The sequence below is a fragment of the Chiroxiphia lanceolata genome, chromosome 16, assembly GCF_009829145.1.
Source record: "Chiroxiphia lanceolata isolate bChiLan1 chromosome 16, bChiLan1.pri, whole genome shotgun sequence".
NCBI lineage: Eukaryota > Metazoa > Chordata > Aves > Passeriformes > Pipridae > Chiroxiphia > Chiroxiphia lanceolata.
Window position 1 is genome coordinate 2,196,104 of NC_045652.1, and position 25,959 is coordinate 2,222,062.

Genomic DNA, 25,959 nt, shown 5'->3' on the forward strand with positions numbered 1-25,959 from the left:
GACGCCGTATAAATAGAGGCAGCGAGCGTCAGGGAGCTCCTGGCAGCCACCATGAAGGGTCTCAACCTGCTCTGCTGCTGCGTGGCCTCGCTCCTGCTCCTCAGCACCGCAGGTACGGCACACAGCGGCCGGGGGGCTCCTGGGGGCTGGAGCACCCGTGGGGTGCCCGTGGGGCTGTGGGAGCTGGCAGGGCTATGGGGTTCCCACAAAGCTGCTGGTGCCCTTGGGGCTGTGGAGACCCCACGGGGCTGTGGGTACCTATGGGGGTCTGGGTGCCCGTGGGGTTATGGGGTCCCCATGGGCTGTGGGTGCCCTTGGAGCTGTGGGGACCCCATGGGGCTTTGGGGAACCCATGGGGTTGTGGATACCAGCAGGGCTGTGGGGTCATCCAGGGTTGGGTGGAGGGTCCTGCAGGGCTGTGGGTGCCTGCAGGGCTATAGGGTTCCCAAGGGGCTGTTGGTGCCTGTGGGGCTGTGGGGATCCCATGGGCTGTGGGTCCCAATGGGACTGTGAATTCCTGCAGGACTATGGGGTCCTCACAGGGCTGTGGGTCCCCACAGGGATGCTGGATCCCATGGGGCTGGGGGTCTGTGAGGCTGCAGGTGTCCATGGGGCTGGGGGTCCCCAAGGGGGCTGTGGGGTCCCCACAGGGCTGCAGGTGCCTGTGTGGGGCTGTGGGTGTCCTGCAGGGTTGCAGGTACCTGTGGGGCTGCAGGTGCAGGAAGAACTGTGGGTGTCTGTGGGGCTGAGGGTGCAGATGAGGCTCTGGGGTGCCTGGTGAGCCCAGCCTGTCCCCAGGGGCTGGGCAGGGCAGGGCAGCAGGGGTACAGCCGGCTGGGCTCCCTGGCAGCTCTGCCAGGGCTGCAGAGTCATCCCAAAACGTGCTGTAGGGCCAGGGACAGGAGGGGATGGCAAGGGGTGCAGACTGGGGTCCCTCCTATGGAGTCAGGGTGGGCGCACGGGCTGTGCTGCTGCTACCACGCCCTGGGGGCAAGTGTCACCCGTGGGTGCCGTGGTGGCTTGATTTTGGACCGTGAGGACTTGGGGGGCTGCCAGGGCGCTGGGGATCTCTGATGACCCCGGACCCCTTCCCGGCTGTCCCATCCCCGCTCAGCACCCCGATCCGCGGCCGGGTATCCCTGGGGCCGCGTGGTGGGGCGGCATCGCCGGTACCCTTGCTTGCCCTTGAGTTAATTTGGGCTGGTTCTCTGCCTGGCCGGGCTCCGGCGGCCGCGCAGCGGGAGAGGGGGGCGGCTATGTATGGAAACAGCCGTGTAAGGGGACACTGCGCTCCCCGCAGCCCCCCCGGCCGCCCCCCCCCGCCCCGCGCCGCCGCAGCCCCGCGCTCGAGTACCCGCAGCTGCCGCCTTCCAGCACCCGGCACCCCCGCCCCGCCGAGTTCTGGCCTTTTAAGGGCATCTTGGGCCATTCTTGGGAATGAATGGCTTGGGGGCCAGTGACACACCCCGACAGTGCTGGGGTGACCTCCATGGGGCCACCGGTAGGCCTGTGGGTGGGGGTTGGAAAGGACCTCTATGGGCATAGCTGGTGGCAGGTGCCACCTCTGCTGGGCTGGTGGCCCTGTGGGACATCTGGGGGCTGTCACCATGGTGGGTGACCACCAGCCCAGGTCTTGGTTGTGCTGAGGCTGGCATGGAGGCTGGCATGGCCCTCTCAAAGGAGGCCCCTGAGGTCCCCAAGGGGTGGCTGAAGCCCCTCAAGTCCCCACACTTGGCATCTCCTGCTTATTGAGGGGTCCCATAATTTATTCTGATCCTGTAGGTTTGGAAAAAAAACTGTAAGCAGTGGCACCTGCCCATGGTTCTGCTCCACAGGGACTGGTGGTATCTGCAGGATGAGTTGTGCTTTTCCTTTGGTGCCAAGCCAGGCTCTTGGACCCAGCTCCTTTGGGGTGCAAGAAGTGGCTTGGGGGGTGTTTCTTCTGTTTCTGGGCCATGTCTTTCCATTCAACCCTGTCTGGTGAAGAGAAGGGTGTGGGAGTCCAATGGGGAACCAAGGCCTTCATTGAGGCATCATGGCAAGGCGTGGTCCTCGGGATTTAGTGATGCCTGGGGCAACTGGGACCCTGTCACCATTCCCAGAGGCCAGGTGTGGGAACTGCTCTGTGCCTGTGCTCCTACAGTCCCAGCCAAAATGACCCATGGCCCACATGACCAGGGCTGGTAAAGCTCCCCAGTGTGGCCAGAAGCCCCAGCAGGGACCAGCACCCACTGCAGGGCTGGGTGGTGGCTCGTGCTGAGAGCACTCACCCACTGCTCCATCCACTCTTGCCTCCAGGAAGGTCTCCTCCTCCTGCACTCACACCTTGGGCAGAGTTTGGCCATCCCAGGCCGGGTGACCCCGTGGCCACCAGGATGCTGGCAGGACAGTGCCCAGACCACGCTTGGCAGCTTTGCTCTGGGGAGTCTTTGGCCCCACAGCCAGCACAGATTGAGTGGGATGGCAATGCCATCACCACCTTCAAGCTGGGAGAGGGACTGGGGAAAGCCCTGGCATGATGGTGTCCTCCTGCAAGGCACTGTGGGGCGGCACAGACAGCAAGCATGGGCCATCACCCTGGGAGTCCTCATCCCGCCTCAGCCTCATCAGCTGGGTCACCTCGGGATGAGCTCCATCACCACATCCTCATGGCATCTTGGGCTGTTCCCCATCACCCAGGACATCACACCTTCTCATGGAATGTGTCAACTTGGGGTGTCCTCCACCATGGAATGTGTCACTTCACAGTGGGCTTCACTTCCCAGGACAGAACATCTTGGGAGTGGGACTGTGGGACCCAGGTACAGTACCCATGGAGACCCTCCACCCTGACCATCCCAGGCCAATGCTGCCTGTGACAACTAGTGTCCCCAGAGGTGTCCCAGTGACACCCCAGTGGACTCACTCCACTCCCCAGCATTGGCACAGCCATGGACACCACTGCCGTTGGGTGGCTGCAGTGAGACAAGGGGCTGGGGGTGCATTAGGCACCCATGGATTTTGGGTGCTTGTGCCATCTGCATCCCTGTCACACCCCTGGTGCCACACCTGGAGGAGACCCTGGTCCCTGTGAGTGCCCCATCTCACTCCCAAGCTGTTGGTTGAACAAACCAAAGCAGATGTTGGGCAGGTTGGCTGTGCTGGGACACTGTCTCCATCAGCCACTTTTGACTCAGCTGAGCAAGAAGGCTCCCTGTGCATGGCCTTGATGGCACAGGGACATCAGCAGGTCTCTGTGAGGTGGCACTGGTCTGGGAGGGCCGTGCTGTGCCCAGGGAAACACTCTTTCCACGTTCCCACCGTGTCCCACTCACCAACCCGGGGCATCAAAACCCCAGCCGGCAGCAGGTCGGGGGTGACCAGATCACTCATGGAATTGCCTGTTCCCTGGGCTCTGCAGGAACAGCAGGGCTCTGCTGGGCTATTTTCAGCCCACGGGACATTTCCCTTGTAAGTGATAGCTGGAGGAAGCCGTGAGCCCGTGTGCCGGTGGGGGCTGCCGGAGGGGCCGGGGAGGCTCCGGGCGGGCACCCCGAGCCAGGATGGGGCATTGGCAGTGCCAGCACAACCCTGGTGCCAGCCAGGCACGTGGGTCAGCCCTCCCCACACATGGGGCATGCCATGGGACAGGCTCAGAGCTGTGTGACCCCGTCTCTGTACTGGAGTCCCCCTTGCTGCCGGGTCAGACCCCCAGGGCTGGGTATCCCTGCTTGGCTCCGGCAGGCAGTGTCTGCCCAGACATTCCCATGGATTGAGGATCCTTTGGGAAAATGGGTCATCATGCATTAGAATCCAATTTGGCAAGTCCAAGGGCTACCCAGGTGACCAAGAATGCTTGGGATGACCCAAAGAGGGATGGGGAGCCTTCCTTCACTCAGGAAGGCTCGCCCTGAGTGCATGGAGCGTGTTCCTCACAGGACACTCCTGGGATGGGTTGGTGAAGCCTCCCGTGGTTGGAGGCCAGGGGACAGGCCCAGTGTGACAACTTGGAAGTCCCTCCTCCAGCCCCAGCCATACCACAGCATGTCCCTCAGGTCCCTCAGCATTTCCCTGGGCTGCAGACCCTGCAAGGGTTGATGTTCCTCGATGTACAGCGTGACATCTGCCCGTGCCAAAATACCTGATGCTTCCGGGCTGTCTTCTCACCAACAGACCCAGATCTCCTCGGCCAGGAAGCAGCGGGTGCTTCATCCCCCACCTCCCTCATCTTCCTGTCTTCTGCAAGTCAGGGGTTCAGGGTTCCTTCCAGATCCTTAGGGTGGGGAGACTGGAACAAACACCCCGCAGCATTCACTCCCCATTTTCATCTCTGTATTTAGAAAGCTTCAAGCCTGGTTTTAATCCCTTTGGTAGATCCTGGCGAGGTTTTTTTACCATTTTCTAATCAAAATATCATGCGGTTCTATCCAACTCTTCATAGAAATCAATCAACTTTAACTTTTTTCAACTAAACTTAAAATCTCCTGCACAGATGAAGCCAATTAGTACGACAAAGCTGTTTCCTAGACCTCTCTCTGCATTGAAAAAATGGAATATATTTGCTTTATGCTGGTGATTTGGGATCATGAAGACTCTGGGATGTGATGATGTGTCTGGGCATCCTGGTTTTTGAGGTGCACAAGGGTTTTGTGTCCTCTTGGCTGCTTGAGCCCTTGTGGGACACTTCCCTCTGAAGGTGTTGACCTGGCTGGCTCCAAACTGGTGCTGGGCCACAAGCCAGAGGAGCACCAGGGTTCAATCCCAAGTAGAAACTATGGGGACCTCATAGAGTCCAGTGGGCAAGGACATCATCATGAAATGGGATCTTGTGGAAAGGGGGGGGGATCTGCAGCAGGTCCAGGTGGAAAATCTCAGGAAGTCCCAGACTTTGTGCCCTGTCATTCTCCATGAGGTTTCAAAGAGCTTTGTCAGAACAAAGGCAGGGATGGACAATGCAAGGTCCCCCCAGGATCCCACAGGGAGGATGTGGGGAGTACAGGACTAGCAGAGCCAGTGGATAATACCCCAGGGCTGCAGGGGCTGGGATCCAGGCAGGGGAAGGGGCGTGTGAAAAGCCATTCCCTGCCATCACTGGCCCCACGCTCGAGGCTCTGATTTCTGCTGGGGGGGAGATTGTCCCTCCAGGGCCACCTGTGCCCATCAGTCCCTCCTCACTGTCCTCCTGGAGGATCCATTTCGGCACCAGGTCTGTGCCATTCTGTACATCCCTGTGCAGGGACAGAGGGGACTCCGTGGTGTTCAGCCTCCAGCAGCCATCCCTATCCTTCCCTCATGGGCTTTTCCCGGGTGCAAACAAGCTGTGGCACCCTGTGGCACGCAGAGTCCCATTGTGAGCTCTCCATCCCTGCTGTCCCTGCCGGGAAAAGGGTCCCCAGGCAGCTGACAGCCCCCCAGGACGAGACTGGGGGTGGCAGGGCAGTGCAGGACAAGGATCCTCTGGGAGGTCAGGTCCCTGAGGGGAGCAGGGCGAGGGCTCCTCTCCTATGCCACCCATCTGCTTGGCACAATGCAAGGTGTGAACTCAGGGAGCCCCAGTGTCACTTTACACCGTGGCTGTCCCCTCCCGGAGCCCACGGGGGCCCCCAGGGGCAGACGTCACCCTTGGCTGACAGCAGGGTGAGGGGCCAGGGCCAGCGGCCGAGGGGGCTGGGGCTTTGCCACTGCTCCTCCTGATCCCCACGTACAGTTGCTGTTGCCCTTTTTAGCCCCCGGCGGGTGCACGGAGGGTGTTAAGCCCGTAACCTTCGGCCCATTTCACGCTCGTTGCCCGGCCATCTGCAGGTCAGCACAACTCACCCCACCAGGGACTGGGAGACCATGTAGGGGAAACAGGAGGGAGAAGGAGGTGCAAAGGGGACAGGGACTTTGTGTAAGACATTGAAGGTCACAAGACAAAAAGCCATGACCAGCACATGGCAGGACATCCCCGTCAGAGCGCCTGGGGATATTTCCCTTTCTCTGCAAGGGATGGCTGGGTGGGCACTGGGGTTGCAGTTGCACCTGGCCATGGTGGGTGATGGCCCCTCTGGGTCAGAGGAGACACACAGACCCCAGACAAAGCCCTCAGGACATTCAGGGTCTCCTCTGCCTGGTCCTGCCCCCCTTCTCCACTTTGACCATCACTCCTCTTCCCGCCCTCCAGGTCAGCAGCTATTTTGGGCCCAAGCTTACAATATCCCCATTCCCATCAGATTAGAGGACCCTCCAGTGACCCAGGCTGGTTCCAGACCACCAGGGCCAGGCAGGGGCATGTTGGCCCTCAGTCACCCAGGTTTTGCAGGTCAAACCTAAGATGTTCCCCTTCAAGCAGCACCTGCAGGGTCCCGCAGGAAGGTGCTGCCTGAAAGACAAGGGCAGGAGGGAGGAGGTGGGAGCTACCCACACCACCCATCCCTTCCATCTGGGAGCTGAACTGGGAGCCCAGATGCACCTGCAGGTCATGTGCCAGCAAAGCAGAGGGAGGTCAGTGAGGGCAGGGACAGGGTGACCCACGCATCCGGTCTGGGCACGGTGAGGAGCCGTGGCGGTGGCGGCGGCTCTGTCGTGCCAGGGAGCCGAGAGCCGCTGGGAATGCAGGCAGGCTGGGGGCAGCCTGTCCTTCCCAGTGCCCGCTGCTGGCATGGCACGAGCCTCCCAGTGCAACCCGATCCCAGATAACAGCCCCACGGGCACAATGGGGATACAACCACCCACCCAGCATCCCAGCCAGGACAAACTGGGCTGAGTGCTCTGGGGCGGCACCGTGCTGCCCAGCCCTGAGCCTCCCGTACTCAGCCACTGTGCCCCAGCTTTGCTGAGGTCCTGCTGATGCTCCACTGGACACTGTCCCACGGCTCCTGCACGGACACGGCGTGGGAGCTGGAGCAGAGGGCTGTCTGTGCCCAGCACTGCCCACTCTCCTCCCGCAGCCTGGGTGGAGATGGTATTTTTTCTTGCTTGGCATCTGCTTGCCAGCTGGTGTACAAAGGAATTACTTTCCTCTGAAATGCTCCCCTGGCACTGGGCGTTTGGGGGGATTATTTAGACTAGCAGCAACTGTTTGTAATGGAGACAGTATAGCCATGATCTTTTATTTTTGGCACCCGTTGACTAATGTTAAATTGCAGTTGGAGCCTATGGAAAATACGGATGGATTCTCCCGGGCCACAGAACAAACTCATTGTGTCCCCGCCAGCGGCACGGCGAGGGAGATGCTTTCCTAGTGAAGGGACACTCACAATAAATAGCTCCCGAGCCCTGCAGCCAGGGTCAATCCCTGCCTGGGGAAAGGCAGGACCCCGTGCTGGGAAGCCCCTTGTGCCAGGAATCTCCTTCCTCCTCCTCCCTCTCGCCCTGCCACTCACCATGGCTGGTGTGATGCTCTCCCGAGTCAGGGCTGGGGAAGGACCCTTTTAACCTGCCAAGTGCCCACAGCCCCCATCAGAATTGTTATTTTTACTGCTTTCCCCTGTGTTTTTTTAGGGCTGCTTTGCCACCCTCCTGCAGTGCTTTGTGGTGGGTGGCAGCCCCAGCCAGCACAGCCACAGAGCTCCCTGCTGGCTCGGCTTTGTGCCCCACAAACACATCTTTGCACCCAACCTCTTGCGACGGGGACAGAAAATTGAGCTGGGACTAGAGAAGGTTTGGGGTTGAGTTTAAACCTCTTGGTAACAGGCACAACTCCTCCCTCAGGGCCCCCCCGTGCTGGCAGGGGTCGGTGGGTGCCCCAGTAGCCGCGTGCCGGCGCGGGTGAGACTGACCGAGCTGTTCTCATCGTTTAGAGCCGCGCGTCCCCGGCACGGACCACGGTGCTGCCGAAAGCCCCCTGCCAGCCACAGAGCCCCGGCTGGAGGAGAAGGTGGCTGATGGCAGCCCTGAGGAGGAGCAAGACAGTGGCACTGCCAACGCCTCCTTGCCCGGCACCGCTGAGGAGGGACGTGGAGAGGGGGAGGAAGAACCGGCGCGGAGCCTGAGCAGGGGCCTGGGGCCAGGGGACAGCCGGACAGAGGAGACCACCGAGGAGAAGGGCCAGGAGGGACAGAGCTCAGGGGAGGATGCCATGGCAGCACATCACAGAGGGATCCACGGGTCTGGCACACAAGTTGCCAACCATGCCCAGGAAGATGAGGAGCCCGGCATGGAGAAAGGAGGCTCTGAGGAGCAAGGGCAGCCTGGGGAAGAGGAAACAGAGGAGCCAAGAGGAGTGTCTGCTCTGGGGGGGGAGAAGAAGGGGATGAGCAGAGCTCGGAGGAAGATGATGAACAAGGAGAGTCTGACAAAGGTCAGACGGGGCGTGAGGAAGATGGAGGCAAGGGAGAGTCTGAGGAGGAGGGAGACTCTAAGGAGGAGAAAGAATCTGAGGAAGATGGTGAGAGGTCAGAGAATGAAAGTGAAGAGGGTGACAAGGAAGCAGCCAGCACTTCCGACAAAGAGAGCCATGGCAAACCAGCAGCTGCTGGCACGGGAAAAGCCAGGGATGGTCCTGCCAGCTGCCATCACCCACCCTGTGGGGACAAAGAAGAAGACCGCCAGCAGCAGATCCACCAGCAGCAGCAGAAGATCCTCCAGCAGTGGAAGATCCACCAGCAAAAGAAGACCCCCCAGCAGTGGCAGAAGACCCCCTGCAGACAATCCCCCACTGGCAGAAACAGAGGTCCCCATCACCCCCCCAGCCGCTGCCGAGCCCCGGCACAGCCAGATAGGTTGGAATCTTTTCTTGGGTGTGCTCTAGCGGCAAGAGTGACCCACCATCAACCCCGGTGGAGCTGAGCTTGGCACATTAAACCTCGCCTAGTGCATGGCCCTGTCCTAACGCTTGTGCTTCCCCACCTGCCCCTAACACAGCCGTGGGCAGCCAGGGTGCAGCAGGAGCCCGCAGGTCCCCGTCGTGGGGCGCTCGGCACAGCAGTACCAAAACTGGCTGATGTTCCCCTCGCTCCACTTTAAGGCCATGATGTCTTCTCAGGGATGTGGACATGGATAAGATTTTAAGCCCCAGGCCCCTTCCAGCACCCACAGACATCTTAAAGGCTCTTTATTCTCCACCTGCAGAGTCCTCTGGACCCTCAGCTCGGTGCAGGGGCAGGATGCTCCCGGGATGGTGGGTCTCTTCTCCACCAGCTCTTGGCTCATAGGGAAGGTGTGAAGAGCTAATCCAGGCCAATGAGTTATCAATGCACTGGCCCCGCTCGATCAGTGAAAGGCTAACTAAGGAAAAGGGACACCCCCCACCATGATTTCCTAGAAATACTTGTAGACTTTGGCCCACAGGTTGGGCAGCGACCTTCGGACCCAGCTGAGTCTTTTTTTCTCTTTCATCTACTAACGTGCCAGCTCAAAAAACCTCCCATTTTTCCCAAAAGGCAAGCCCAGTTTGGTCTCTGTGGCTTCACTTGGCGAGTCAAAAGGTCTTCCTCAGCCCAATGCTGTAGATGCTCAACACAGTCCCGTGGCTTGGTGGTGCCCCTTGGCCCTGGTGTCCCCAGCCCTGTCCCCAAACCCTCCTTACAGCCCAGCCCAGCTCCCTTACTGAAAAACTCTTGGAGGCTCTTGGTGTGCCAGCACCTCCATGGTGAGGACACCTCTGTCTCCAAGTTTTGGGGAACTGAGGTGCCTTCCCTGGATGGAGGCAGCTGCCTCATGCTCCCCACATCTGGGACAGAGCCACAAGGCACAGGGCACCACGCAGAGGGCTCCGGGGTGATATGGAGGCAGAGGTGGGAGAACTGGGAGGGAATGGTCCTGCTGGCAAAGGCGAGGCAGCCAGGACGTGTCAGGCTGGGCTGTCCCCCAGGAGCCAGAGCCAGCCCCAGCCTCGCGAATCCCGGCTCAACGTGTAGTTTTTGCGGGGAATGGGCAAAGAGAGATGTCAGCGTAGAGTCTGCACTCAGGGCTGAGCCCCCGGGGAGCCACAGCGCCGGGGGAAGCGCCAGGGCCCCGTCGGGCAGCAGCTGCCACGCGCTCGTTCCGCGTCCCAACCCTGGGAGTACCTCCCAGGCACGTCCTTCGCATTCCCCGGGAGCGGCCGGCCCCTCCTCGGAGCCAAGCAGTTGCCCACGATGCTTCCCCAGCAGGCACAGCCCTGGCAGCACAGGAGCCTGTGCAGCAGGGGAGGCACGCGGCATGTCGAGGGTGACAGCGGCTGCTGCGGTGCACGGCGCGCCCGCGGGCTCGGGGTGTGTGTGCTCCCACTCCCGCGGGCTCGGGGTGTGTGCTCCCCAACTCTCGCGGGATCGGGGTGCGTGTGCTCCCACACCGTGGGCTCGGGGGGTGTGTGCTCCCCACGCCGTGGGCTCGGGGGGTGTGTGCTCCCATGCCATGGGCTCGGGGTGTGTTCTCCCCATTCCCGTGGGATCGGGGTGTGTGCTCCCCACACCGTGGGCTCGAGGTGTGTGTGTGCTCCCCATGCCGTGGGCTCGGGGTGTGTGTGCTCCCCACTCCCGTGGGCTCGGGGGGTGTGTGCTCCCCACGCTGCGGGCTCAGGGTGTGTGCTCCCCATGCCGTGGGCTCGGGGGGTGTGTGCTCCCCCGCCCTCTCCCCGGTGGTCGCTTGCGTGAGCTGCTGTGTGCATTCTCCCTCCAGCAGTAACAGGTCTCTTGCTTTTCTCCTCCAGAAGAGGTTGAAGATGCCAGCGAGCCGACCAAGCGTGACCGGTCCCACTTGGAGAACACCCTCAAGCTGAACGAGGAAAAACCTGCCGATGATGTCTCAGGTGAGGGGGCCATGCACACCCTGCTCCTTCAGCCCACACCATCCCTGCAGGACAGGCTCCTCACCACCCTGCACTAAGAGCATGGAGGGGATTTTCCTTCCCTAGAGTGTTTTGATTTTAACCTTCCTTCTTCCAGGTCCAGTAATGCCACATCTTCAATAACTGCCCTTTGGCTGCTCTTGGGTTAGCGTATTTTAGGTGTTTTAAAGACAGCCCCATGGGTGTAAAAGAATTAGGAGGGTAGAGAGGTTGGAAGATGCAACTGGCGAATCAGACACATCTCTGCCCAAAGAAACCTGGGGCAGCTCATAACAAAGGGCTGGGATTTTTATTCCAATTTTTTGGGGTTTTGCTACTCTAAGGATTTCTTCTGCAGGCCCCGTGAGTGGTCTGGGCTGGTAAGACAGTGATAAGAGATACTGTAGAAAAAGGTCCTCCTTTTTTTCCAGTGAGCAGTTAAGGACCATGCCAGGGAGCCCTGGCACGTTGGTGGAGGGGTTTTTGGGATCGTGGGTGTTGAGTGCTAAACAGCACTTAGGAGGGATGTTCCTTCCATCAGCTGCTGGCAGCAGATGGGGACAGTGCCCAGCAGGAAACATTAGCAGGCATCAAAATTGTAGAATCTTAAAATGATTTGGGTTGGGAGAGACCTTGAAGAGCATTCCGTTCCAAACCCTTGCCATGGGCAGGGATACCTTTCACTAGCCCAGGTTGCTCCAAGGCCTATCCATTCTGGCCTTGGACACTTCCAGGGATGGGGCAGCCACAGCTTCCCTGGGCAAAATGTGTGACTGGGATCAGTTTGGCCAAGATTTCAGCTGTGAGCCAAGTCTCTTGATCCACAGCTGAGCCACCCTCAGGACCTGCAAGGAATGTCCCTCCTGCAGGGAATGCCCCAGGGAGGGACTCCCCCTGGGCCGTGGGGTTTGCTTTTCACCTGCCCACGTGTTTCCCCCCCCCAGGAGTACTGCAGCGGCTGAGGAAGATCTACCACTCCTCCATCAAGCCCCTGGAGCACTCCTACAGATACAATGAGCTGAGGCAGCACGAGATCACAGGTAATGCCACGGGCACTGGGGTCTCCAGCACCACCAGGTCCCTGGGATGCAGATAACAGCGCAGAGAGCAGATCATGGAAAGCCTCGGATAGTGTGTCTTCCTTTGCAGCTTCCCAAGAAGTCCATGCACAATCTGGGCTTAGAGGCCATGCCCTAGTGAACCCAGTGGCGGGGTTTCCTGCATCTGCCTTAGCCCATCTGCTGTCAGGGCCATCTGTGTGGGCTGAGCATTGAGCCCTGCCTGTTCTGGGTCCCCCACCTGCTCAACATCAATGCCCTGTCCCCTGCCAAGCAGAGATCACGGCCCAACGAAACAGCCTTGGCAAGGAAGCTCAGGACCTCTCAAGGCTGGGGATGAGCCTTCTGGGGGTGGCTGGAGCTGGCATCCTTCCTGATGGTACAGGACGCAGCCATGTGGGCACGGTGTCCCTCAAGCTCCACAGCCTTCACTCATCCTGAGTGCTGGAGTTTCCACCCCTTGGCAATCTCAGGCACGTTGGATGGGTGAGCAGGTCCCTGTGGCTCCTGTGGCTCAGCCCAGCCACACACGTGTCCCTCCAGAAGAGGAAACTCTGCCCCAAGGTGCTCACAAGGTATAAAAGCTCTTGTGACTACAGGCAGCCTCACTTTCCAAGCACAGAGGGCTCAATCCTAAATCTGAGCTCCGTGTTCACTGGGGTAGCTCTCCTATGAACCCCTACCCAACCCCTGTCCTGAGCCAAGGCCAGATGTCCTCTGATCATCCAGGGGATGCTGGAGGGACTCCAGCTGCTGGGACCCAGGGCTTCATGCCCACATCCACCCCCTGTCAAGGTCCTCAAGCTGTCCTCCATGTCCTGCAGCTCTGTCTGCATCCCCAGCTTTCCAGGCCCAACCACCTGAAGCCATGCCCTCTCTCCTGGTGAGGCAGGACCAGGGTACACCCCTCCCCCCCACAGATCTGCCTTTTACAGCTGGACTTGCTCCACCAGCACAGAGGTCCTACATTCAGCTGGACAAATCCATGGATACATCCCTGTAGGGCAGAACCCCTGTTTTCCAAGCATCCTCACTGCAGCTCCTAAACCTGGGTCAGACATTCCATAAACAGGCTTGAACACCTCCATACCCAGCCAGCCCATCTCCAGCATGGAGCCAGCTCTACAGGGCTGTAGAGTCCTCACCACCAGCCCAGATCCTGCCCCTCAAGACACAGAGCATGCTGGACATCACCCACCACCCACCCATGGGGTTCTGGAAGGAGTGGGTCTCATAGAACAGGAGCTGTGCCCTCACCTGCCTTGCTCTGTGCTGGTGCCAGTGGCTGGGGACCACGATTCACTTGCCATGTGAGAGAGTAACTGAGGGTCACAGCAACATATCCTGCTGCAGCCTGACTGTCACCCCACAGCTGCTGGATTGTCCCCTGGCACAGCCAGCACAACACTGCCACATGTCTGGGAAAGGAGCACCAGGAACACAGGGCTGGCATCCCAGCACGCACCCCCACAGCCTGCTCCTGTCTCCATCCTGGAGCTCACAAGTCCAGCAACATCCCAAACTCCTCTCCAAGGTGCTCTGGTTCCTGCTGGTGGCATTGTTCAACCTGGGACACAGTTTAGGAGGACAATTGGGTTACACGGGCAGCTGATGGGCTACTCTGACCCTATTACTCTGCTGTTCACAGCCAGAGGACACAGCCCCCAGCCTCAGTTCCAGCCCTCAGGACATCCAACCCTGCACCTTCATCGCCCAAGCAGCCAACCTCCCTGCTCCCTTTTGGGGAGGAAGCAGTCATTTCTTGGGTTCTGCTGCCTCCTCCCTCTCAGTTCCTGAGGAAACAACCACTAACCCTTGTGTCTCTCCCAGCCCTTCTCAAACCCAGCTCTCGGGCAGGACTCACCTCAGACAGCAGGTCCTGGTGTGCCTCACCTCAATGCTCCGTGGTCTGTTCCACCTCACCATGAGGAACAGCCACCCTTGGGCTGACCGTTCTCAGGTCAGCTCCCCGCACACACCCCTGTGCCCTTCACGGCCACCCTCATGGTGCAGATGCCACCCCAGTGCTGCCTCAGGGCAGGACCACAGGGATGCTGCGCTTGCCTGCAGGTCCTTTTTTCAGCTGCGAGACATACCTCCCCTCCAAAATATTTCAGCGGCCACCAAACTCCTGAGGATCTCGACAGCTCAGCCATACCCTGGCATGCACAACCCAATCCTGGAAACCTCCAGCACTCAGCAGTTTGCCTTTCATACCCACGGATCCAAGCTTGTCCCAGTCCCTCATTAGCAGTGTAATTAGAGAAACCTGCACATTCAGTTACAGGGTTGGCCCAGGGAAGCCCTCTTGGCCCTTGCATGGCAGGTGAGGATGCCCTGGAGGCCTCTCAGCCCTTACTCTGCACAGTGCCCCTGTCCCGAGCGGGTTCATTCTGTCACTGGTGTCCCTGCAGGGAGGAGGTGCCCCCACCCCTGTGCCACCCAATAAAGGGGGGAGGCTGGAGGTTGCAGAGCTGCTGGCTCAGCTGGTCGGGAAGAGTGGGACAAGCTGGAAGAGCAGCAAGGCAGGACTGTCACGGAATATGTGTGACCTTTGGAGCTGTAAGCCAATATAGAGGGGTGCCATCGCAGGCACCCTCACCCTCCATTACACAGCAGCCTTCCATTTTGTCTCCCTTCCCATCGGCTCTGTTCACAGCAGTGTAGTCCAAGGAGCCCCTCTGCTCCCCACAACATGTGAAAACACCCATGGAATTGAGTGTCACCTGTCCTGGGGGAGTTGTGACTGTCACCATCAATTCTGAATTGTCAGGGTGCATCCCAGAGAGCTCCCACACACCCTCTGCTTAAGCCTGGCAGATGCCATCTCCTTCTCCCTGCCTGCCACCCTCCCGCCTCTCCGCTCAGTCATCCCACGTGGATGCAGGCACGCTCCAGCTGGGTCCAACTGTGTGCTTGGAGGGACTGTCCCTAGCTGAGGGTCAGGGAATCTCCCAGTCCGGCAAAGGAAAGCTTGCTGTGAGGTCATGCCAGGTTGTGGTGCATGCTGGTGGACCTAATTACTGATATGTGCTAATTAGCAAGTGTCCCCCTGTAAGGAGTGACCTCCCAGTTGCCATCACCAGCCAGGGGGGGGTGGGGTACAGATGACCCCAGGACACTTGCCAGGTTGGTGGCTGTCCTAGCCCTGGCTGGCTGGGCTCTGTGTGCTCGGCTGAACCCCTCTGGGGAAGGCAATAAACCCTCTGAGCAGCACAGGGTTGGGGTGCAGGAACACCCCGAGCCACATCCCCGTCGTGCAGGAAGATGAGTTCAGCGCTTACTCTGGGAGCCGCAGGTCGCTCACAGGCTGTAACTCCATCTCTCCTGCTGGGAATGTGGCCGCCAGCTCCCTCCTTGTCCTGGGCCAGACCCAGGCTGCTGCCTCCCTCCTCGGACTCACATTTCCTTTTCTCTCTCCCCGTGTCCCCTGCTAACAGCTTACCCCGGACGCACCCTGGGCTCCTCGGCCACAGGTTGGTATCGCTGCCCTGTTCCCTGCATGCTGCGGTGCTGCCTCAGCTCCCGCTGCCCTCCGGCTCCCCAGGCAGCTGTCTCAGCACAGCCACGCTTCCCTGGCACCGAGCAGACCCAGCACCCACCATGCCGTGGCACCTACTGGGGCCGGTGTTCCAGCCTTCCAGAGCCTTGGTACCTGTGTTGCTGCACTTATCCCAGCCCGACTCCACGTCCCAACAGCCCCCTCCTTCCTGAAATTCCCACTCTCGCCCCGGCCCTTTCCCTCTTGGGTATATTCCTCTGGCCATGGCAGTTTGTGGTGTTCCTATGGGAATTGGCTGAGGAGCTGGGGGGGCTCAGCTGGAGAAAAGGAGGCTCAGGGGGACCTTCTTGCTCTCTGCAACTCCCTGACAGGAGGGGGAGCCAGGTGGGTCGGGCTCTGCTCCCAGGGAACAAGGGAACAGAACAAGAAGAAATGGCCTCAAGCGTGCCAGGGGAGGTTTAGGTTGTATATCTGGGAAAATTTCTTCACTGGAAGGGTGGTCAGCCCTGGCACAGGCTGCCTAGGACAGAGGTGGAGTCCCCATCTCTGGAGAGATTTAAAAGCCATGTGGATGTGGAACTTGGGGACACGGTTTAGTGGTGCCTTGGCAGTGCTGGGGTAGTAGTTGGATTTGGTAATCCTAGAGGTCTTTTCCAACCTAAACAATTCCCATGATTCTGTGTGTTGGACCTATAGGTTGATTTCTCATCCATTGCATAACTGGAGGAGCCCAGCCAGTAGCCCACACTATAGTGGGGACCTCTTCCCACCCTTCATCTTCCTGCACACAGAAGCTTTAGTGAGTGTCCACCCTTGATCCCTCCTGGCTGCAGTTAAGCCGCAGCTGTCCCAGTAACTCGGGCTGGCCCCTGCTGGCGGCCTCAGCCCCCCTGAGCTGGCTCCTCTCCCTGCCTATCCTGCTCTGGGTGTGCTGGAGAAGCAGGAGATGGGAGACTGTCCAAGAAATGCCAGCCAACACCCAGCCCTTCCCGGAGTCCCCGTGCCGCACCACGGGGACAATGTTCCTGCTGAGATACAAGCAGGGGAATCCCATCTTCTGTCCCTCCTGTCCTGCCCCATGGCCACACTTGCCAGACCCTGCTGAACTGGGCTCCTTTGGACATGGATACAGCTCTGGCAGAGCCCTGCCAGGGCCTGGAGAGCCTCTGGCTCCCTGTTGTGCCAGTGTGCCAGCAGCAGAGAGGGCTGTAGGTATTATAGCATATTCCGATAGCTGCCTTATCTGCATCTCTGGTTCGGGCACTTGCAGGTTGCCTGGGTGGGCGTGGGCACAGGGGGGCACGGTGTGGAGGAGGCACAGGCCATCTGCAGCCACACTGGCTCATCCCTCCATCTGTGGGCACATGTGTCTTGAAGATACTCATGAATTTTGAATCTTTGGGAGCGAGCTGGCCAGCCCTCCAAGGGCTGCTGGATCCGTGCCATGGGCAGGGGGGGCTGGTGGTGTTTGTGGTTCAAGGATGGGGTGGCAGCGTGGGTGATGCTGGGAGAGTCTCTCCAGGTGTTTCAGCCTTCCTGGGTGGTTTGAAAACAGAGAAGACCTTTGTGTCTGTGGCTCAGTCTCAACTAGGAGAGGAAGGAGGTTTTGCCAGGTCCTCTGCTTTGCCCAGAATCCTCAGGACAGACTTGCACGTGGGGGATGAGCTGGCACCAGGCCCTTCTGCTGGGCTTGAGGACAAGGAGAGGGAACACCTGGCCCAGTGTTAATCATGGAATGGTTTGGGTTGGAAGGGACCTTAAAGATATCTCCTTCCACCCCCTGCCATGGGCAGGGACACCTTCCACTAGCCCAGGTTGCTCCAAGCCCCGTCCAACCTGGCCTTGGACACTTCCAGGGATCCAGGGGCAGCCACAGCTTCTCTGGGCAACCTGTGCCAGGGCCTCACTGCCCTCACAGCCAAGAATTCCTTCCCAATGTCCCATCTAACCTTGCCCCTGTCAGTGGGAAGCCATTCCTCCTTGTCCTCTCACTCCAGGCCCTTGTCCTCAGTCCCTCTCCAGCTCTCCTGGAGCCCCTTTAGCCACTGGAAGGGGCTCTAAGGTCTCCCCAGAGCTATCTATTCTCCTGCCCCAGAGCAGCAATGCTCCTAACAAAGGGCAGCCTGGCATTGCCACAGGGAAAAACCTCCCAGAAAGCCACTGCTCTAGGAAAGAAAAACTACCTGGGCAGGCAAATTGGAATTGCAATTTTCTGCAACCCCCAGAGCTGAGCAGCACAAGCAGACACAGGCTCTGCGGGGGGATGAGCTGGAGGCTCGTCTGAGCTTGAGCTGGGAGCGAGCAGCCACAGGGTGGCTGGAGAGAGCCGCCGTGCTGGAGCTGCCGCCGTCCCAGCACAGCCTCCGGCGAGCTCTGGCTCTTTTCGGCTGTCCAGACCATCAAGGTGACCCAAATTGCTGCTGACAGACACGGCACGGGGACATAGCAGGGACAGATGCCAGGCCAACACCCTCCCGGGTGGGAGATGCTCCCTGCTCTCGCAGACTCTGGGCAGCAGCAGGAGAATCCACACATGGCCCCGTGTCCTGGGAGCTGCTGTGCTCCCTGCAGAGCTGCAAGGACCCAGTGCCTGGCACTGCCCACATGGCCCACGGGGGTAGAGGTGGGCTCCACAAGCTGCGGGTGACCTGGCAGAGGGGATGCCCTTGGCAGAGGGGTGGACGTGCAGGGAGCCGCAGCTCACGGGTGCCCACGTTCACACAGCCACACCTGGCCAGGGACGTGTTATGAAAGAGCACACGGGGACCCACCCCAAACCTCTGGCACAACATCACAGGGGAATAATAATAATACTAACAACCATCTGAAACCCGATTACAGCTGGCAAGCAAGCAGAGCAGCGGCGACAGAGAGGCAAAGGAATGATTAATAATGAAAGTCTGAGGTTTCAACATTTGGTTTGGTCCTGTGTGAGATGACAAGGTTGGATCCCCATGGCTTGCAGGCAGGGATTAGGCAGCAAAAAAGGCCGTCCATCCCCTGCTTTGGAGGTGCTGCTCTGCTTTGGGGTGGAGGGCTGAGCTGCATGGATGCAGCAGTGCCCTGTGGAGAGATGTCCCCAGCCCATTCCCTTGCCTGGTGGTGACATGGTGGCTCTGCAGTGGGCAGGAGGGCAGGAGAAGACTGGAACACTCTGCCCAGCTCCTGTGCCCATGGTCAGATGGGTTCAGTGTGGAGCTGCCATGCAGTGCCCTCCAGTGCCCTCGGGGTAGGAGCTCAGCACCATGGGGACTTCGTGGCTTCCCCCACACCGAAGATGGATCCCTGGCTTTATGGAAAGCTGCTGGCTCCTGTGTGGGCAGCAGCCATGGAGGAGCAGGGTCTCTCAGCTACCCCAGGGAAAATAGCTCTGCCTTAGGTGTAGGGATGAAGAGAAGGTGCTGAGGCCAGCACAGCTCAAGGGCATCTCCTTGCCTTGGGTCATGGTGGAAGGCTCAGCTCTGGTTGAGACAGCAGCTCCCAGCCCCTCTGGTGTCCTCCAGCCCATTGTCTGGCTGGAGTCCTGCTGGCAGCAATGGGATGGACCCTCTCCCATCCTGAGTGTAGGATGGGGTTGGCTCCCACCAATGGGAACTCACTCACCCAGTTTTTACTTCCATTCCTGGCCTGATTTGGACCTGAGCCGACCATCAGTCTCCTGGCTATCCTGGGCACAGCTCGGGGGCTGGCATGGGCCGGGGCCTCCTCCGGCTCTGCTGACTGCCTGCTCGGTGTCCTGGGGGCTGGGAGGGCTGGGCACTGTGGGCACAGGCTGATTGCAAGAGTCCCATTTGAGCAGGGATTGCTCCTGGGGAAGGCACTGGCTGTGTGTGTCCAGGGACCTCCGTGCTCCTGGACACATGGCATGAGGACAGGTCTTTGTGGGTGCATCACCAGGCTCCTGGGGAAAACTGCTGGACTTGAAGAGTGTGGGATAGGGACTATAATTCACTCTCCTCCTGTCTTTCTCCCAAGCCCAAAGTGGGGCTGTTTGCCCGGCCTGCCCTCCCCACACCCGGCTCACACCCAGTGTGACCTCCTGTTTGGCCAGAGGGTTGGGAGCCACGGCCCGGGGGCAGATCCCTGTGAGGATACGGAAGAAAGGCTTGCAGGCAGCTGACACCGGGCTTGCACCGCGCTTACCGAGCCCCGAAGCTCCCGAAACCACAGCAGCTCCCTCTGCACGAGGTGCTCTCCCGGCTCAGGCATGGCCTCCTCCTCGGCACGTCCCGTGCTTTGCGGCGGCTGCCTTCGAACAACACCCCCGCCCCGCAGCCAGCCCCGGACTCACCCCGGCTAAACCAGGACTGAACCGAGACGAGGTTTAAAAAAGACCGTCCAGTCCTCCGCAGTAGAAGGGCCAACCTCGGGGAACGCCAGGCAGCGAGGTGGGCTCTGCCGCAGAGCACGGGGACGTCCCGGGGCCGGCGCTGGGCAGTGCCTTGGCTGGTGAATGGCTGGTGGCCCCCGAGGGCCGGCTGTTGCCCCGGCAGCATCACCGCGCTGCTCGGATGGGATGCTCGTTACAGCCGGGAGTTAATCGCACGGCGGCGGCCGCTATTGTTCCTTCACTTCCTCTTGTTATTTCCCCTCTCCGCAGATGGGGAGATCACTTCCAAGCCTATGGTGCTATTCCTGGGACCGTGGAGCGTCGGCAAATCCTCCATGATAAACTACCTCCTGGGGCTGGACAACACTCCCTACCAGCTGTACACAGGTACCACGCTCACTGCTCTGCATTTCCACACCTTGTGGCCAACAATTCCCAGCCACGTGCCTTTGATCCCCCTTGTTACAGCAGGGAGGTTGGGATCTGTTCCATCCCACCTGGCTGCGGTGCCATGTGGAGGGAGAGGTTCCCCATCGCAGCCCAGGGCCTGTCCCACTCCCCAGGGTGGAGGAAGGTGTCTCTCCCACATCATCCTCATCCTGCAGTGCAGGGATGAGGCTCCCAACCCCTACAGCAGCGGTCACATCACAAAGGCAAGTTGCCTTTTTCTTCCCCCCATCCCTCCTCACATGGAGCCAGATAATGCACCCTCCCAGGAGAAAAGTCATTCCCCTCCTCCCTTCTCCCACAGATGTCCTCTCACAGCCGAGAGCAGATGCCCATGGCCACCTCAGCACTGAGGTAATAAGGCTCCTGGGAGGTGGTTTCCCAGGGCACCTTATGCAGTCAGGCCACTTCCAGAGCAACCACCCTCCACAGAAAACAGAAAAGCCCTACTGGCATTTTCCCAAGAAGTTTGGGCAGGAATTTCACAGCCCTGCCCCATCTCTTGGAAAGCACACAATGCTCCTGATGCTCGTGATGCTCCCAGTCTCAGGCCAGCCCTGCTGTGTCCATAACCTAGCATGGATCTCACACCTCTGCTGCTCCTCTCGTTGTTGCACAGGGGCAGAACCCACCACCTCCGAGTTCACTGTCATCATGCACGGCCCCAAGCTGAAGACCATCGAGGGCATCGTGATGGCTGCTGACAGCGCCCGATCCTTCTCGCCCCTGGAGAAGTTCGGGCAGAACTTCTTGGAGAAGCTGATAGGGATCGAGGTGCCCCACAAACTGCTGGAGCGAGTCACCTTTGTGGACACCCCGGGCATCATCGAAAACCGCAAGCAGCAAGAACGAGGTGGGGGTTCACTGGGTTCATCTGGGGGACCCCAGAAAAGATGCCATAATGATCTGAGGTGACAAAGGTGGCTGAAGCACAATGGGGAAGAGCCCTGGGCCACAAAAGGGGTCTTGCACTGGAGGGGATGGTGGCGTTTGTATGCCCATGGCTGTGGCAGCAGCAGTTCGGACCTGGGGAACATACACAGAGCAGACACTTCTGCTGTTATTTCCTCAGAACTCCTTGGGCTGCTGATTGTCCACCTCAGCTCACCGGTTAATGCCCTGTTTATCACCCCTGGAGCCAGGCTTGGCCAATGGCTGGTGCTCCAGTGGAGCCCAGAGAGGCAGCAGTCTGTTCCCAGAGTACTTGGGGTGCCAGGACAGATCAGCAGTGCTCCTTGACCTGGATATCTGCAGTGACGTGGCTGATGAGCGTGTCCAGAGAAGGGAACAGGGCTGGGGAAGGGGCTGGAGCGCGAGTCTGATGAGGAGCAGCTGGTGGAGCTGGGGGGGGTTCAACCTGGAGAAAAGGAGGCTCAGGGGGGACCTTCTTGCTCTGCAACCCTCTGACAGGAGGGGGGAACCGGGGGGGGTCAGGCTCTGCTCCCAGGAACAAGGGACAGGACAATGGCCTCAAGTTGTGCCAGGGAAGGTTTAGGTTGGCTATTTGGGAAAATTTCTTCGCTGAAGGGGTGGTCAGGCACCAGCACAGGCTGCCCAGGGCGGTGGCATAGTTACCACCCTTGGAGGGATTTAAAAGCTATGTGAATGTGGCACTTGGGGACATGGTTTAGTGGTGGCCTTGGTAGTGCTGGGGGAATGGCTGGACTTGATGATCTCAGAGAGGTTTTCCAATCTTAAGGATTCTGTGATCCTCTGATTCAATATCTGCTCACAGGAGCAGCAGGAACCTGTGGCCTACATAAGGGAGAAAGGTTTCAAAGGGGAGCTGAGGGAGACAGGTAGTCACAGCCTCAGACATCCAGAGATGGATTTTTACATCTCTGAAGTGTTTTAGCACGTGAGAAACAGTTTCTAGGCTGCAGGGGAAGTCTGCTGTGCCTCACACCCCATCCAACCTGAATGAGGCACAAGGCACGACAGGCTCAAGGTTTATCTATCTCTTGATGAAGGGACTCACCCTGTGCTGGCCACTACTGCTGGATTTCTCTCTTTCCTCTCCTAAAGGTTACCCGTTCAACGATGTGTGCCAGTGGTTCATTGACAGAGCCGATCTCATCTTCGTTGTCTTTGACCCCACGAAGCTGGACGTGGGCTTGGAGCTGGAGATGCTGTTTCGCCAGCTGAAGGGCCGCGAGTCTCAGATCCGAATCATCTTGAACAAAGCCGACAGCCTGGCCACCCAGGAGCTGATGAGAGTCTACGGCGCCTTATTCTGGAGCCTGGCTCCTCTCATCAACGTCACAGAGCCACCCAGGGTGTACGTTAGCTCCTTCTGGCCCCACGACTACCACCCGGAAACCCACAGAGACCTGTTCCTCAAGGAAGAGATATCACTCCTGGAGGATCTCAACCAGGTGATTGAGAACAGGATGGAAAACAAGATCGCCTTCATCCGGCAGCACGCCATCCGGGTGCGCATCCACGCCCTCCTGGTCGATCGCTACCTACAGACCTACAAGGACAAAATGACCTTCTTTAGCGATGGAGAACTGGTGTTCAGGGACATTGTGGAAGATCCTGACAGGTACTTTATCTTTAAGTCCATTCTGGCAAAGACCAATGTCAGCAAATTTGACCTCCCCAACCGTGAGGCTTACAAGGACTTCTTTGGCATCAACCCCATCACCAGTTTTAAGCTGCTGTCTCAGCAGTGTTCCTACATGGGAGGGTGTTTCCTGGAGAAGATTGAGAAGGCCATCACCCGCGAACTTCCCGATCTCTTGGGAAGCATCGGCTTGGGGAAGAAGCCCAATGTCCTCTCCTGCGACGTCACTGGCTGTGGTGAAACCCCAAAGAATCGCTACAGGAAACCCTAAGGTGATCCGTAACCCAACCGTCCACATGTTCCTACTGGTGAATGAGCTTATGTCTTATCTGTCCAAAAAGCCATGGTTTGTTAACCCTTTGAGTGCCGCGCTGGCAAAGGCTGCCGTACGATGAGGACTTTGAGTCGTTGACCTCGATGGCAGGGGAAGATGGGTGGGCATAAGAAAGAGAATAAAAACTGTGAATTCCTGACATTTTACCTTTGTTCTTTCGAGTAGAAGGCAATGTTTAAGCTGTAAGTATGAGCAATGCACGGGGAGCTAGAGCAGCAGCTGCTTTTCCACTGATGCCAAGAGTGCGTGAAGAGGAATTTCAGCCTCTGCATCCCTGAAGACACGAGGGAGTGAGCACAAGGGCACGGCGTGAGAGCACAGGGGAGAGCAGTGACACACTAACCCAGGCACCACCGGGAGCCCCGGGACAAAGTGTTGCTCAAGGAAAGAGAGGCCAGGACCCAGCTGTTGTTTTCTCGCACAAAAACGCTACAAATCTCGGCAAATATTGATCTTGTTTTTCTTTCCAAGACTTCTAGGTCACCTGGTGAGTTCTCCTTCCATTTAACAGCTGAGTTGATCCTCTGCAGCCTTCACCTGGGTGTTCACCTTAAGGAGGGGCATTTGCAGGGGTGTTTTTAGCTCCAGACAAGTAGCCATGATGGGATTTGGAAGTCCATGTCAGAGGAGGAAGTGGGTTGGAAAGGAGCGGCCAGCACTTGCTGAGCTGTGCTGGAGGAGGAGCAGATGGTCCCACAAGGAGCTGTGAGCAGGATTTTCTTCCCCTGTGTCAGCACAGGAGAGGGCACTTTGTGCCTGTGAGTGTCATTAACTCAAAATCCACACTGGCAAGTCCTACCTGTGGACCAGCAGGGCTCTGAGGGTGAGGATTTGGCAGTTTGACCTTGTTCAAGTCCATGTTGATGATTTCTCAGTCAGACCCCCATGTTTTTGTGCTCCATGGAGGGAGGCAGGAACGGGGGGTCACTAGCTGTGAAGTGAAAAAGGTCACATCCCTTTTGCCCACCTGCTGCTCTGCCCTCCCCAGGACAGTCCAGGCAGGTTTCTGGGGTTTGTTTTCCAAACTCCTCCCATTTTAGCCATTTGTTGGCTCATTTCTGAGCATCGCTGCTCAGTCCTGAAGGAGTATTGCTTTGGAAGCACCCGAGCAGGGTGAGGTTCCCCATGGACAGCTGACCTTGAAACCTGGCCCTCATGGACAGCACAGCTGGCTGCTGACCCGAGCCCAAACCAACCAGGAGGTAGATTTTTTTGTCCTGGATGGAGACTGGCACCTTCAAGCCCACCCTGGACCTGCTGACATCCTTGTCCTTCCTCCTGCCAAACGTCCATGGTGAAACCTCTGGAGCTGAAGGACTTACCTTTGACAGAAACAAGAGGACATGGAGGTGGCTGGCTGAGGCAAGAAAAAGGCAAAAGGAATGAAAGAGGGAAAGAGAAAGCTGGGAATGGAAGGCTGTGTTGTGATGGGAAGGGTGTGAAGGGCAGCACCCACATCTCCACCTGTGCAGCGGGATGTGAGCTAAGGCAGGAGAACTGTGGGAGCTCACATTCCCCATGTGCTGCAAAGAAAAGGTCTCCTTGAGTCCAGGTGAGTTTTGGGGGGACGCTGCCCCAGGGACTTCCATGCTGCTGACCTCTGCTTGAGGTAGGACTTTACTTTTGAACTAATGAAGCCAAGATCCAAATCTACTTCCAAGCATGGGAAGGGGCACAGCGCAGGCAGAGGGATTTTGCCTGCAGTGCAGAGGGACTGGAGGTGCAAGGGAAGGCGAGCAGAATGTCAGAGAGAGCAGCAGCCAGAGCAGCCTGGAGAGAAATGATGTGCTCATGAGTCAGTGCATGAGCTCAAAGTGATGTTTCAACCTGCCCAAGCGCTGCTGCCCCTCCACTGCTGTCCTTCTTTCCTGTACATGGTCCTGCTGCCCATCGGTGTCCCTCTCCACCTCACTGCTCAGTCCCCTCCGCTCGGCTGGTCTGCATGGTTTTCTCAGAGGTAATGGAATTGAAACACTGACAGAAACAGGCTAATGCTGCCACTGTTCCTGCTGTTGCACTGTGTGTCACTGTCACATTGAGCAAAGGCCATCAAACATTTCTATTTGCGAGGTTTGTATCGCACCATCTCTGTCCTTGTTGCCCTGTCCTCCTAAAGCCCGTGGGGTAGCCAGGGAAAGGCCCCCCACCCCAGAAGGAGGATTGATCCTGAAGGCACTGTTGCTCTGTTCTCAGGCTGCTCCCATTGTTCTCCCCATCCTTTCTCTGGTTTCCTTTTCTCTTGTTTTATTTTCCAGCCCTCATCGCCTCTTCTCCTCCCTTCCTCTGCCCTTCGGCACCTGCATGCCCCGTGCAAAGCCCTGTGCCCATGTCTTGGATGTGCCTCCTCTGTGACAGCAAAAACCTTTTTTCCCCTCTAATACAGTGTGCTTGGGTTCTCTTTCTGAATCAGTGGCTTCAGCAGTGGTGGTCTGTTCCCTGCTCCCCGCCATGCACGATGACTCTGCTCCGTGCTGGCTCGGGGAGATGACACCACTGCAATGCTTCCTCTCCCGTGGCTCCAAGTGGCTGTCAGTCCCAAGAGGATTGTAGTTCCCAGCCCAGCTCTTGCTGAGCTTTCCTGGGAGATCTCTGGGAATGTGGGACTGAAAATGGGGAGCAAGGAGGCCTTTTCGTTCTGCTAAGAAACCCCAAGCACCCACAGCACTGGGGCGGTGAGCATCTCACCCAAGAGCACTGCGGGAGGGAGGGAGCTGGAACACAGGCCTGTGTAGCTGCCCATGATCGTGTGCATTGGGATAAAACTGTCAGCTTGAACATCAACCTGTCTAATAAAACCTGGTATTTTCCAAACACTTCCCTGGAGATGCTTGTTTTGTTTCTCCTGCTGGTGTGGGAGTGAGCGCCAGGGCTGGGGAGGCTGAGGGGGGTGCAGCTGCAGGGAGCAAGGCAGGGAGTCCCACCTCCTTCCCTGAACCCCAGCCTTATCCCCATCCCTTGCACGGATCTGCCAGCCATGCCTCAATCATTGTGCTGCTTTTCCAACCTGGCTTCCT

At 58.5% G+C, this 25,959-nt stretch overlaps 1 protein-coding gene across 2 annotated transcripts; it reads left to right on the plus strand.

The window, feature by feature from the left end:
- Positions 1–5: 5 nt before the first annotated feature.
- On the plus strand, positions 6–25,759 carry SRL (sarcalumenin). Of its 2 annotated transcripts, none has more exons than XM_032704243.1 (6): positions 6–112; positions 10,592–10,690; positions 11,653–11,748; positions 19,869–19,985; positions 20,665–20,898; positions 22,071–25,759. In XM_032704243.1, the coding sequence occupies exons 1-6, from the start codon at positions 52–54 to the stop codon at positions 22,880–22,882; spliced, it is 1,419 nt and encodes a 472-aa protein (XP_032560134.1). In that variant the 5' UTR covers positions 6–51; the 3' UTR covers positions 22,883–25,759. The 2 variants fall into 2 exon arrangements, with proteins under 2 accessions (XP_032560134.1, XP_032560133.1); XM_032704242.1 differs by lacking the exon at positions 6–112 and adding an exon at positions 7,964–8,681.
- The last annotated feature ends 200 nt before the right edge of the window (positions 25,760–25,959 follow it).